The 12,566-nt window shown below is 34.3% G+C and overlaps 1 protein-coding gene across 5 annotated transcripts in view; it reads left to right on the top strand.

Annotated features, from left to right (window-relative positions):
• Window positions 1–12,566, top strand: part of LRP1B (LDL receptor related protein 1B) — a 761,175-nt gene that overhangs the window by 594,038 nt on the left and 154,571 nt on the right. For all 5 annotated transcript variants that reach the window (XM_052792801.1, XM_052792800.1, XM_052792798.1 and 2 more), the window contains 2 exons: window positions 1,190–1,379; window positions 2,838–3,042. In XM_052792801.1, coding sequence (XP_052648761.1) covers window positions 1,190–1,379; window positions 2,838–3,042 — 395 coding nt within the window. The remainder of the gene's footprint in view (window positions 1–1,189; window positions 1,380–2,837; window positions 3,043–12,566) is intronic.

Raw genomic sequence — 12,566 nt, 5'->3', positions numbered from 1 at the left:
AGTGTCATCTAATTTTTTTTTTCTATTCTTTCTTCTTTAAGACAAGTCACTGTGACATCTCTACAGATAATGAAAATGTAGTCAGAAGATCTCCAAATGCTTTAGAAAGAGAAATGTAAAAACCTGATAAATAATTATTTGTTTCACAGTTTTGATTTATTTGCCTCATAGTTTTGATTTAGTGTTAGCACTTTCAGTGTGATCAAACTTACTTTGGGACTTTCTGTTCTGTGTATATGAATTGCATGGTAAAAATTACATCTTCCAGCAAGCCGAATGTAAATTGTAATAACCAGCGTAATGTAATCCTTATCATATTTCTAGATTTTTGCCTTCTGTAGCTCATTAATAAGCTGCATGAACCTTCTGGTCTAAAATTACTTGTTTCTAACAAAATAATAAGTGAGGTAATGAACGTACATTTCTGTAGTAATGCAAAAGTAATGGTAAGAAATCATTACTCCCGTTTCTCACAGTCTGTCACTTTTATATATTGGAATCAGATACAATTTATCTTTTCTGGACATTAAATATATGCTTTAGCTGCTTATTAATATCTGCTTTTGTTTCTAGCTCACACTTTTTAGGTAGAATGAAAAAGTGTGGCATTGTGGCTTATTAAAACAATGTATTGATGTGGAGACCTTCAGAGTTGGTGTTTTTTCAGTATTTTTCAGGTGTTTAAAAAAAGCCTAGACAGTTAATAACAACAGGACGCTTTGATCCCTATTAATGTAATGTGTATCTGTGTTAGAAAACACATCGAAAGATAGTGCTAAGTAATACAAGTAATTAGCGAAAACATGCCCAAGACTTGGCTTAAGTGATGTTTGAAGTTGTGACTAAATTATTGCTGTCTTGAATAAATGCTTATTATTTCTAATATATTATCTGGGGATGCTGTAGTAAAAATATTAATTTAATGAGTGTTAAAATTGACAAATATAGTACAGGGATAATAATAGTGATCTTGCTCTCTGTGGTTTTTTTTTTATTTAAAGTTATGAAAAAATAATAAGACTGATTCCAATAAAAAAATAAACAGATGGAACGAGAAAAGAATTGACAGAGTCAATAGGCTGAAATAGCCGAACTCTGTGATTCTGCAGGATCGACTTTGAGGAAAAAGAGAAACAAACATCTTGTTAGCAGGAGTTTTATTTGCTCTGTCTGTAACCATGTCTTCCAGATGTTGGGTCAGTGGAGGGACTTGCTTACCATAGAGCTTGGGACACTCTCTATTGGACCAGTTCAACCACATCCTCAATCACGAGACACACTGTTGACCAGAGACGTCGAGGAGCTTTCAACCGGGAAGCAGTAATAACAATGTCTGAAGATGATCATCCACACGTGTTAGCTCTAGACGAATGTCAAAAGTATGTATTATATCTTTCTTACTAGTTTTTAATTTTTGCCTAATGTCAAGGACACAGCAGTACTTCTTTATTTCAGAGTCAACTAATACTACTGAGCCCTATGAAGATTAAGTAGATTTCTTTGTTTAGGAGACAAATGCTAGTATTAATTTTTTTTAAGCAATTGCAAAATTAAGATACAACATTTTATATGTTTTTATGTTTCAGATCAAATAATCATTACAATCTCATGGAATGTTAAAAAATCCAAGCTGGTTTTAAGAAAAGCGAGCTAAATGCAAATTGTCAAGAGTGATCATTTTACTGCTTGCTTTTGTCAGACGTTACTCTCATTGCTTAAATAAAAACAAAATTCATTTAAGCATTTACGAAAATGAATCTGAGTTTCTTGTGTGGCAAATTGATAGGCCCATGTGTTTATCACAAAAATCAGTGTTGTATAAAATTATATAACAAGAGATGTACATTTACGGTGCTTGTGGGCAACATCCTTGTAAGAAGTCTAATTTAGCTCCCTTCCTGCCACTCTCAAGAAGACTTTGTTTCCTAGTACAATAATAGGAGGATTTATATTTCTACTTCAGCCTCTTGCTAGTAAGTGTCTTACAAACTTGAGTTACTTTAATCTTCTCTTAATTCTGGAAGAAAGGCAACCTGCTTTTTCTGCTTCTTGTAACTGTCTTCCCTTTGGGGAGGCCAGGCTACATTTCTGCCTTAGTAAGTTCTATTTTTAACTTGTGATAGCTGAACGTACAATGTTGCGTGGGTAGTCGATGTTATTTCCATGAGTGACTTCACGTGCAGTTTATGCAAATTAAGAGTTTATGCGGTATTGTGAAATACGATTTATCCAGGTATCATAAATAAACCAACTAAATGCTGATGGAGATTGCAGTGAGAGGATGGGCAGGTTCTAAGCAGTGTATAAATTACATCCACAGCTCATTCCATAACATTTTGTCCACCATTGTTTAACAATAGCAAGGGGCTGACGGAGCCTCCTGTAGAGCATATTAAGGTCACTTGATTTCCCATTATCATCCTTCTGCTTACCAGTCCTTTTGTCTCTATCACAGTTCTAATATGGGTAAAGCTGCAGATTAATTTCACTGTTAGAAATTACTAATATACACATTAGCAGAATTCAGTTTATATCATTGCACAGCTTATATCTCTCTGTAATGATATATTAGTATAGAGACATGATCAGAATTGAACAGACTTGCGAAGAGAAAAAATATCTGTACTCGTATACAAGTTAATGAACTAAGAAACTGCTATAACGTAAAGGATGTTGGCTATTACATTTTCTTATTTACCATTGATTATCACAATTACTTATAGATGCCATTCATAATTGTCTATGAAGGCATATGTTTTTTCTGTTGCTCATTTCATAGAGAATTAAATTATAAAATGTATCTTATGGTTTTGTTTGTCATTTTGATTTTAATACAGCTTAATGTTTTGGACTAACTGGAATGAGCAGCTCCCAAGCATCATGAGATCTACCCTCTCAGGCAAAAATGCACAGGTTATCATTAGTACAGATATTCTGACACCAAATGGACTTACCATTGATCATAGGGCGGAGAAACTTTACTTTTCAGATGGCAGCTTGGGAAAAATTGAGAGGTGTGAATATGATGGATCACAAAGATATGTAAGTAAAACCAAAAACTCAAACATGTTAATTGTGAATCTGTTTGTTTGCATTTGTTAGCATCTTTAAAATGACAATATTACAGGAAGATCATTAGTTGCCTAAGTTTCTCCTAATATTAGTTGTATATTAGATATAAAACTCAAAAACACTTCTAAACTACAAGTAATCCTCTATTTACTCAACACATTCCAGTTTCTGGATGACCTTCTGGAGATGCAGACCCTTACCACGAAATCTGTTTGCGTTAGTATTGAGCCTGAAGCATCACTGTCCTAAATGATCTGTATCAGCTTGAAAAAAATGTACAGCTAACTTCAGTGGAAGAGGTAGAGAAATGTTCTGCTTTACATAGGAGGATTATAATTTTCCTTCCAGTGCCAGAATTTTCTGAACGCACTAGAATTTCTTTTGTGTAATGCTTGAGTGTTACTCTACAAATCTTATTTTTTTTTTTTTTTTCTAACTATCCATTTACAGACATACTCAACCGCACTCCATTACTCTCTTATCATAATACATTTTGGTACTTGAGTATAAAGTATACAATCTCTGACGATATATTTACTGTGAAAATTGGTTAACTTTCTGGGTTTTTTGCTCAGTGAATCCACCTGTGTTTTCTGACAATAACATACAGAAGGCAGTTTCATAGGTTTGTTTGGCGTTTTGTTTTGTTTTGCCATTTGGGAGATAAAAATGGAATTACCATCTTTCCTTCTTTCATATTATTCCTATTATTATTCTTTCATATTATTACATCATCCTCCTCTTGACTTCCTGTCCTTTTATCTTCCATTGTGTTGTCATTTTTGAAGGCTGACATTAGAGGATTTTTTTATCTTATTCCATCACATGATGTATTCGTCTACATTATTATAATTGTAAGTGACAAACTCCTGTTTATAGTAAGGTTCATTGGTCAATTAAAAATGCCTATTTAAAAGACACATGCAACTTTTATTTCTTTCACAAGTAGGAACTTGTGCTAATACTTCAGTGTGTGCCTGCAAGTTTACTGCAAATTCAGACACTTATTCTTAAGTTCCTGGATGTACATAAGGATGTACATAAATAGTTGTATACATGCCATTTTATTCCAGTGATTTGCTTTGGTTAAGTGCATTACCATCTCTATCTACAAAGTTATTTGTCTATGTCAGTACTATTTTTGTCACATTTATTAGGGAAAAGAGAAAACTATCTCATTTAGATCAGCAATACTAAATAATTTTAAAAATAATTTCCTTTATCTTCTATGCTTTCTTTAATTGTTTTCTCTCAAAATACCTCTTTCTAGAGTGGATACTCTTTTGTTCCTCTTCTATTTCAACAGGGATTCTTAAATTATTTTCTTACACTTTTTTCAGTTAGAATTAATTTTTTTTTTCCTATTCATTTTGGCTGTATTTCCACTTTGTGATGTATACGTCTGTCTTGTACTGCTGTTTCCTTTCCATTTTGCTATCCTGTTTAGTTTTACTTTCCTGATCCTGTTTTACTTAAGTCTTTGAATATGCTGTCAGTTAAGTACAAGGTAATTAGCAGGTTATGTGGAAACAGTTTAACTTCATCTCTGCACAGGGTATAACAAAATACGCATCACAAACATGAAATGGGAAGTGATGCAACTTAGTTGCAGAAACCATTACTAAAATCCCACCTTTTTGTCAGACCTCTGGCTTTCAGTTTGCATCAGCAAGACAGACTGGTCATTCAGTTTTCTCAGCCACTGAACATTGAAACTTCTAATTTTCCTAGTATATTGCCTCTTGGTTTGGCTTTCTGTCATTTGAACTCTTCTTCCCCATTACATTAACAAAAAAGCTCCTGAAAGCAATAAGCTGAGTCCAGCGTGCTCTTCTGAAGGCTTTTTGGGAGCTCTAGTGTATCACCTATACAAAGCTATACCACTATTGGTTGTCCTACACCAATACCTGTTTTGGGAGAATCAACTAACTGTTGTCAGAAATACTGATCTGAGTTCTCACATGCTATGAGCTTTGAACCAAAGTTGTGTGTGTTTCCTGGGTTCCAAAGGCACTTTTTCTGCATTAGGTAGATGGGGATCATCATACCAGAAAAAAAAAAAAACAAACCCACTAGGCTGCTTCATTCAGTTCTGCACTTAAACTGTGCCGGCCTCACGAGCAGTGCTTCAGCAGAGTTGCTCATCACCATGTAGATGCATTCTTAGTGATACAAGAATGCCAGAATCCAACCAGGAAATTGTATTATTGATCTAGTGAAATAATTTCCAGGGCAGTTGTTTTTCTTCGTTCATATGCTGTCCAGCTTGACAAGATCTCTGGTTTCTGTAACATTAGGATAATACAAGTAATAATCGTTCCACCATTCTGGTGATCTGAGATTCTTTAGGGTGTTTCAGCAAGGTCCTGCCATCAGCCACCCCTCAAAAATAGTTTAAACAGATTACCCTTTTCCTCAGTATCTCTGCTTCATTGCTTTCTAGTTTCAGTTAGGTTAACAAAGGTAGAAATTGTATAGTAGAACATGAAAAGCTAATGGTAATGTAATGAATTTTCTTCCTGATAGCAGCTTCTTTCTTCATTCTACTCACCACAATAATCTAGTACAATAAATAGGTAGAAAATAATTTAGCAGTATTGAACTGACTCTTTTAAGTGGATTGTAAGAGTTTATCGATTTTGTGTTAAGCTGATATTTTAATAGTAGTATTTGGTTGCTGGGGTACTCTTTCAAGTTTCGAAGAATTTTTTTGTTACTTTTGCTCCTTTTTATTACTTAGAAGATATGCAGGGGGTTTTTTTAACATTTCTTGTTCTGCTTTGTCAGATCTTCCTGTTTAAAAAACAAAAGTAGCAATTATTTTTTTCACAATCCCTTCCCTTTTTTCTTCCATTTTTGCTCTTGTCCTTAGTTGGATTTAATATTGTGGCCACAGCTGGTTTTAGCTGCTTAATGCTTTAATTTGTTCATGAACAGAGACTGAGCCAACAGCAAATAAAGCTGATTTTATGTTTTGGACTTACTTTTCCCATAGATTGTGAGCTATTTTGATTTTTTTCCTTCTTCAGTGTGAGTATTCTGTAACATTTTACATATCAGGAACCTAGAAGTATAGTTAATTTCCTGTAAACAGAAGTCTGGTTATTTTCTAACGTCCAGGTTGGAATATTTTGGTCTCAGTTATGGTCTTGTGGGCCTACAGGTGTGATTGTTAAAATCAGTATGGTTTTAGAAGTGTCTCCAGTAATTATAACTTCTATGTAGTTGTAACCTTCCAGTAATTATAACTTTCAATTTCTAGAATATATGTTTTTATTCTGTTGGAATTTTGTATTTAAGCAATTAAACAAGTTCCGAAGTTGGGTTTTCAACTTCTGTTACCTTCAGAAACATTTTATCAAATCTGTTCTTCAAACTACTAAATGCAGAAATGGAAGTTAAAGGTTTGGCTGCGCATTTATGAAAAACTTGACTTTATGATTGACATCTGAAATTACTTTTCAGACATGTCATTATATTTTATTTGTAGTACAAGTATGATTGAGGACAGCAGAGTAATTTTGGTCAATTCTTGGAAGGTGTTCATGATGACATCAATGTTACCTTGAGAAGTGGCCAAATAACTCACTAAGGCAGGATAAAAGTGAGATCGGACAGGGTAGCCAGAACAGAGGTAAATCATGCAAAATATTAACAGTTAGAAATGTACAATGTCTAACCCTGTTAAAATCAGAATGTGCTAAAAAGTCTTAGAAAAGATTCTCACTAAGATCTGAACGTGAGCAGTTACAAAAAGATGCAGGTCCTGAAAGTGATTCTGAGTTTAAGAATGACATTGCTCTCTTCTCTATATACTAATAAATAATTAGATGTGGAAACCAACCCGAAGGAAAATAATGTCAACTAGAAGGCAGCTTTTTTAATAAGCTTGGATGGTTGTCTAGAAAAAGAATAAAATTGAGCCTATTGTCCATAGAGAAATTATTTCATCAGTTCCTACTGCTTCCTTGTGATTTTGTTAAACAGTACTAGAAGCAACAACAGTAGAGAAACAAGAAATGCTAGTAAAAATTGATATTATTTGCACAACATGCACAGCTTTCCACCTAGACATTTAAGTTCATCATGTTTTGCATCTCTTATTCCCCTGATTATGATAGTTTATTGTTAGGTTCTGGGCTTTTTAATCAATTCATTCTTTCTGTGTTTGAAAAGCAGCTAGAATAGTGTGGATAATCTTGGAAATTAATGGTACTAGAAGTGAAGTTGTGGTGGATTTTTTAATTTTTTTCTGTCCAGCAATATAAATATAGTAGTTGTAGTGGGAATGTTTTATTCTTGATTCTTCTCTCTGGCAAACTTATCAAACGAAGTCTTTGTTTCTCAACTTTCCAAATGTCCATGTTTCACTTTAACATTTGTCTGAAGAGGTCCAGAACCAATACAAATAGTGAAATAGCCACCCTTGCTTAATTAGTTGTTTTTCTAGGGAGTTCACTCCATTGACATTGATGAGTTGGTTTCTTTGAAGAGCTCTGTAAAGTAATGCTAAGATCGAACCTAATGAAAGTGATTCCCTAACCAATGGCAATAAAATCCTCTAATCTGTGTGAGCTAGGTAGCTGGTTGACAGATCCAACACTGTTAGTTTGGGACTGTTTGATGAACTATCTTGATGTCCAGTGTTAGTAGCCTGGTAGAAATTAACCAAAAGAAGGAATTAATGAAAAGATAAAAATGACCTCTAAAGCTGTGGAGAATAAGATTATTTATAATACCTTAGAATACCACAAAATTCTAGGAAATTGAAATAAATGTAACATTAGAGGAAGTTTGTCATTATTATTTATGATGTTGAAAATAAGTATTGTGTAATTAATATGCATGTAGTTGCAAAGAACCTGGTTAATATAGTCGTAATTTAGAGAGATGTATACTTTCTGTTTGAATGGCACTGTAAAGTACAGGCCTGTTATAAACAGTTGCTTAACATGTCATTCAGCTGAACTGCAAATCTAAGTAGCAGCTGCAACACTACAAATTTAGCATTGCGGTTTGGTTTTCAGTGTCTTAAATGTTCATTTCTAGCATGGAGAAACAAAAATAAATTGTTGAAAAGGAAGCACTTCTGATTTTGTTATTGGACAATTCTATGGAAACAGGAGCTTATTGTTCTTGGTAAATGTGGTATGCTAGTATGTCCATTGTATGCTTTGCTATGTAATTGCAATTCAAGTTCTTACAAAGGTATTTCTGAAAGATACAATAAATTAAAAGAAAATCTATGCATTAAAGATATGACAATGGTCAAAATACGGTCTTTATTCAGATCAATGGAACAAAAACCATGATTATTTTTAGTAGGGTATAGCAGCGACTGGTACTGTTCTTCCACAAAACCCAACATAAACCTAGACTAGAAATTCTTCTAATTTCTTTTGTGGCAACAGGAATGAGGAATTGGTAAACTCACAAGTGTTCTCTTCAGTACCACATTTCGTTCTTCTTCTGTCTTTAACCTCCCCTTCCACCTCACCCCCCTGCAATTGTTTTTTCTCTGGTTAACATAAGATTTTTGTCCTAATAACATCACAGTGTTGGAAGGGCAGAATTTGGATACTTCAGATCAAGGCTGATATATCTGTTTATGCAGTAAGAGGCACTATTTTTGCTTTTTATTAAAGCAGCCACATCAATAACAAGCAAAACAAGGAGTATGATCCAAGTGTATCTTTTTGACGTGGCTAAATCATATACATAAAAGTTATGACTTAGATTATTTTAATTTTTCCCCTGGCTGTGCAACTGGTTTCCCTGTATCACAGTCTCATATAACTTTCTTTTTTTCATGGATTCCTTGTCTATAGTCTTTTAAAAACAGTATTCATAATTGAATAATAAATATGGCATACTATTTTGTGTCTTCCATTTGAAAGAAGAAAATACATTAGCTAATTTTGATTAATGTGGTGTTCTGTATAAGTCAGTTCTGTCAGACTGTTTTCTGATATTCATCTAAAACGTTATTTATTTTTAGCTTACTTATGTTGCTTTATACTTGTGTAATGATTTTATTATGCAGTTGACTTTAAATTGTCATTAATTTTAACCTTTTAAAATGTAGTTTTCTGTAATAGATTTATCATTCTGTTATAGACCTTTAAGTGGGTTTTGGGTATCTTTAGAAGAGTAAAGAGCCCTTCAAAAACTTTTAAAAGCTTTATTAGATGGCACTGGCTATTTATTAAGCATTCTGAAAGAGAAGTATTATCAATAAGCCATTCAATAGAGTTAAAATACTTAAAAGCAACTCACATTTTAAGCTGATGCATTAACTTTATGCATTCATCTTTAAAAAAACCCCTGTCTTTCTATAAAAGTTAAGCATTGTCATGGTAAGAATTGTTATATATCTCATTCTTACTGACAATCTAATAAGAGTTTTATGTAAATCATTCAAATTATAGTATTCTGGCACAAATTCTTGTCTGCCTGACATGTCTGCCTGACTGGCTCCTCCCCTTTTTCAATCATGTTTTTCTAGACAAACTGCTACACATACCCCAGATTTAGAGCAGCTATGTGTTAAAAGATGTTGGGAGAACTTAAAAGCAGAACTTAAAAAAGAAAGGATCATAGTTAAAATTAAATTGCCCTGCTACTTGTGACATTCCTCCCCCAGTCTCCTTATCTCTTTACAGGAAGAAAAGAAAACTTTTCATCTGTTATTCAGAGCTTGAAGTATATGCTGTAACTGAGTGTCGGTATCATTCAGTATTAAAACACATGATGTACTATTGGATGTGTCTGACTTTCACTGGTTCAGGCAGAAGGGATGGTAGAGATGTCTTGTTCAGGTTTCCTTAATGTCTTAAAATTGTACATATATTGTTGCAAATCTTAGTATCAATTTAGACATGATAAAATATGTCAAGACAGGGTCTTAATATGATTGATTTTGTTTTATACTGTTTAAAAAACTTTAAAAACTTGTTACTGTAAAAAAAAAGAAATCTGTTCAGTTCTGATCTTTGTAATGCAGAATGGCAATGCATTGCTTTTTTTCAGTGTGTGCACACTCATTCAGTACCACATTTCTCTCTTCTGTGACCAAAAACATTGCTGATGACCATAATTATTCTTGCTTTCTGCCTGTGGCACAGGATGCTTTTTGGCACTTTTTGTCCTTTCCAGAAAAGGTCTTAAGTATTTATACAGTACTACAGTAGTCTGTGGGGGTGCATGAATGTGGCCTTTCTGAATTAAATTTCAATTACATTGTGGTTTATGTCATGCTTGACTAAATTTGATGGTTGAGGTTGTACCTTCTAGTTGTCTTTACCTGTATATTGTCTGCAGAGGTTCAGAAGTTATTCCGTGTATGGTATTCTGTGTAATATAGACACTCAGTTTCTTATGGAACTTCGTCCTTTTTCCCTCTGACTCAGTGTATACAATGGCTTTCCGATTCCAGCACAGTTTATGCACCCCTAATTGAACAACAGGCAGCATATACTGCAGTTGTATAATTGCAGATTAACTGGGCATTATGCTTGTGTTGATAATGTGCTTCCAGATGGGATATGTAAAGAGGTTTTTGGCTGTATTCGCATAAGTGGGAGCACTGCTTTGGGTCATTTGTCCTACTCAGCCACCAATTTATATAAAACTTTCTATAAGTTGATTAGCTTGGAGTTTTTACAATTTGAAAACGTGATTTTTCTGGTGATTGAATGGTGATCACTGATTCTGCATTGGCTTTCTTCTCTGTGTTATGTATGTGGGTATGTGCATTCCCTGAAAGACTGCGGCAGTTGTCTTACATCTGGATCTAAAGCTTATCAGATTACTATTGGTAACTCAGAGGAATAGATCTGCAAAGTGCTTGTATTGGCTTACATCATTATTTTTGTTAGAGACAAGCAATCAGCAAGAAAAAAGGAAGCAGGGAGTAGTGGGCAGACCGTTTTGTGCTTCCTACCCCTCCTGGGCCAGCCAGATGGGGCCACCCAAGGAGGATTTCAGTAGGGTCACAGTGCGAGAACCTGCATTTTCATTACATGATCCTGCTGGTGAATCTACAGGTATCTCTGTCCAGAGCTGCAGACACTGCTGGGAAAATGAACGTGCAAGTTGTATAGAATACAAAATGTAGAAACATAGATGACTTGCAACATATTTGATACATAGCAAATTTGGTTGACACTGAATCCTCAGGACTTAAATGTGATTTGGCAGGTGACCAAAGGATGAACAGACTTTTAAAGAAATCATCTTTCATTTTCAGTTGCTTCTGATCATCCAGGCGTGCTATCAAGATTTTAAAAAATTTAAAAAAAAAAATTGACATTTTCTACCATCAAAACCTGGTAGAAATAGGAACTCTTTCTTTTGGATGCTTGAATAAAACTAGTGTCCTTGGATAGTGCTGTGACATAATAGAGGAGACTTCGGTGAATGAAATGCTACGAGCACTAGTGAACAAATGTTCCTGGATGTTAGCTTTTGTGACCCTTTATTTGGATCTCAAATCTCCCAAGGTTGAATGATGATGATCAGTTCTGTAATGAATTTACATTCTTTTGTTACAATCTGAGAAAAATTATGACAGTGCTACAGAACATAAAAAGCTGAACAGAGGTAGTGCCTTCTTTAGCATTGGTTGTGACAATAAAATACTTCAAACTGGGATGGTTTCACACTATCATGGAGAACAAATATGGGATTGCAAAATCTGCATGGCCGGATTTTGTACAGATCTTTCAGAAGCATACACAATTGATTTTTTTTTTTTCCTGAAATGTATCTGAATATGAATAGCATAGGCTTTTAAGAAGGTATTATGAAAAGTGTCTTACAGTAAATGTGCACAATTACAAAAGAGGTCTTTTTGCCATTAATACATTCCCATTTATCTTTTAATACTTTTAATTTTGAAAAAAGGCTAGTTAGAGAAAAGTGGTCCTCTTGGGACACTTATCACTGGAAAAAGTCTTTGCTGGAAAAAAGAATTTACTGGTCAAACCTTCTTTCAAATATGCAGAAATATATAGTGTGCATAGTCATGCAGAATTTGTTATAATTATCTGATTAGTGTTAAGTAATTTTGACACTATATCTGTATAAGTGAATTTAAACATGGCCAGGAATGCTCCTGTGCACTGGACTACAATTATTTATATTAGCAAATGTTGAAATACCCTGAGCAGTGAACTGGCATAGGTGTGAACAAACAGCCACTGCAGCATTACTTGGTATTGAATACTGCAGAGTTAGGGCACCTTCTTAATCTCTAAGGCACAGTTGTAGAAGGAAAAATGGGGGGTGGGGGTGGGTTATTCCACAAAATTGAATTTGGATGTCCCATCTATTAGGCGAATTCTTTATATGATAAGAAAGACTTCCTCCCTCCCCCCCTCATTTATTTATTTATTAAATATGGGGTTGAGCCTTACTACTTCTTTCTCATTCCATCATTTAAAAAACATGGTACACAGCATCCACTTGCAAGTAGGCTAAACTGTACCAGTTGG

This window comes from Harpia harpyja, chromosome 7 (genome assembly GCF_026419915.1).
Source record: "Harpia harpyja isolate bHarHar1 chromosome 7, bHarHar1 primary haplotype, whole genome shotgun sequence".
Taxonomy (NCBI): Eukaryota; Metazoa; Chordata; class Aves; order Accipitriformes; family Accipitridae; genus Harpia; species Harpia harpyja.
This window is presented reverse-complemented; position numbering and strand designations above follow the sequence as displayed.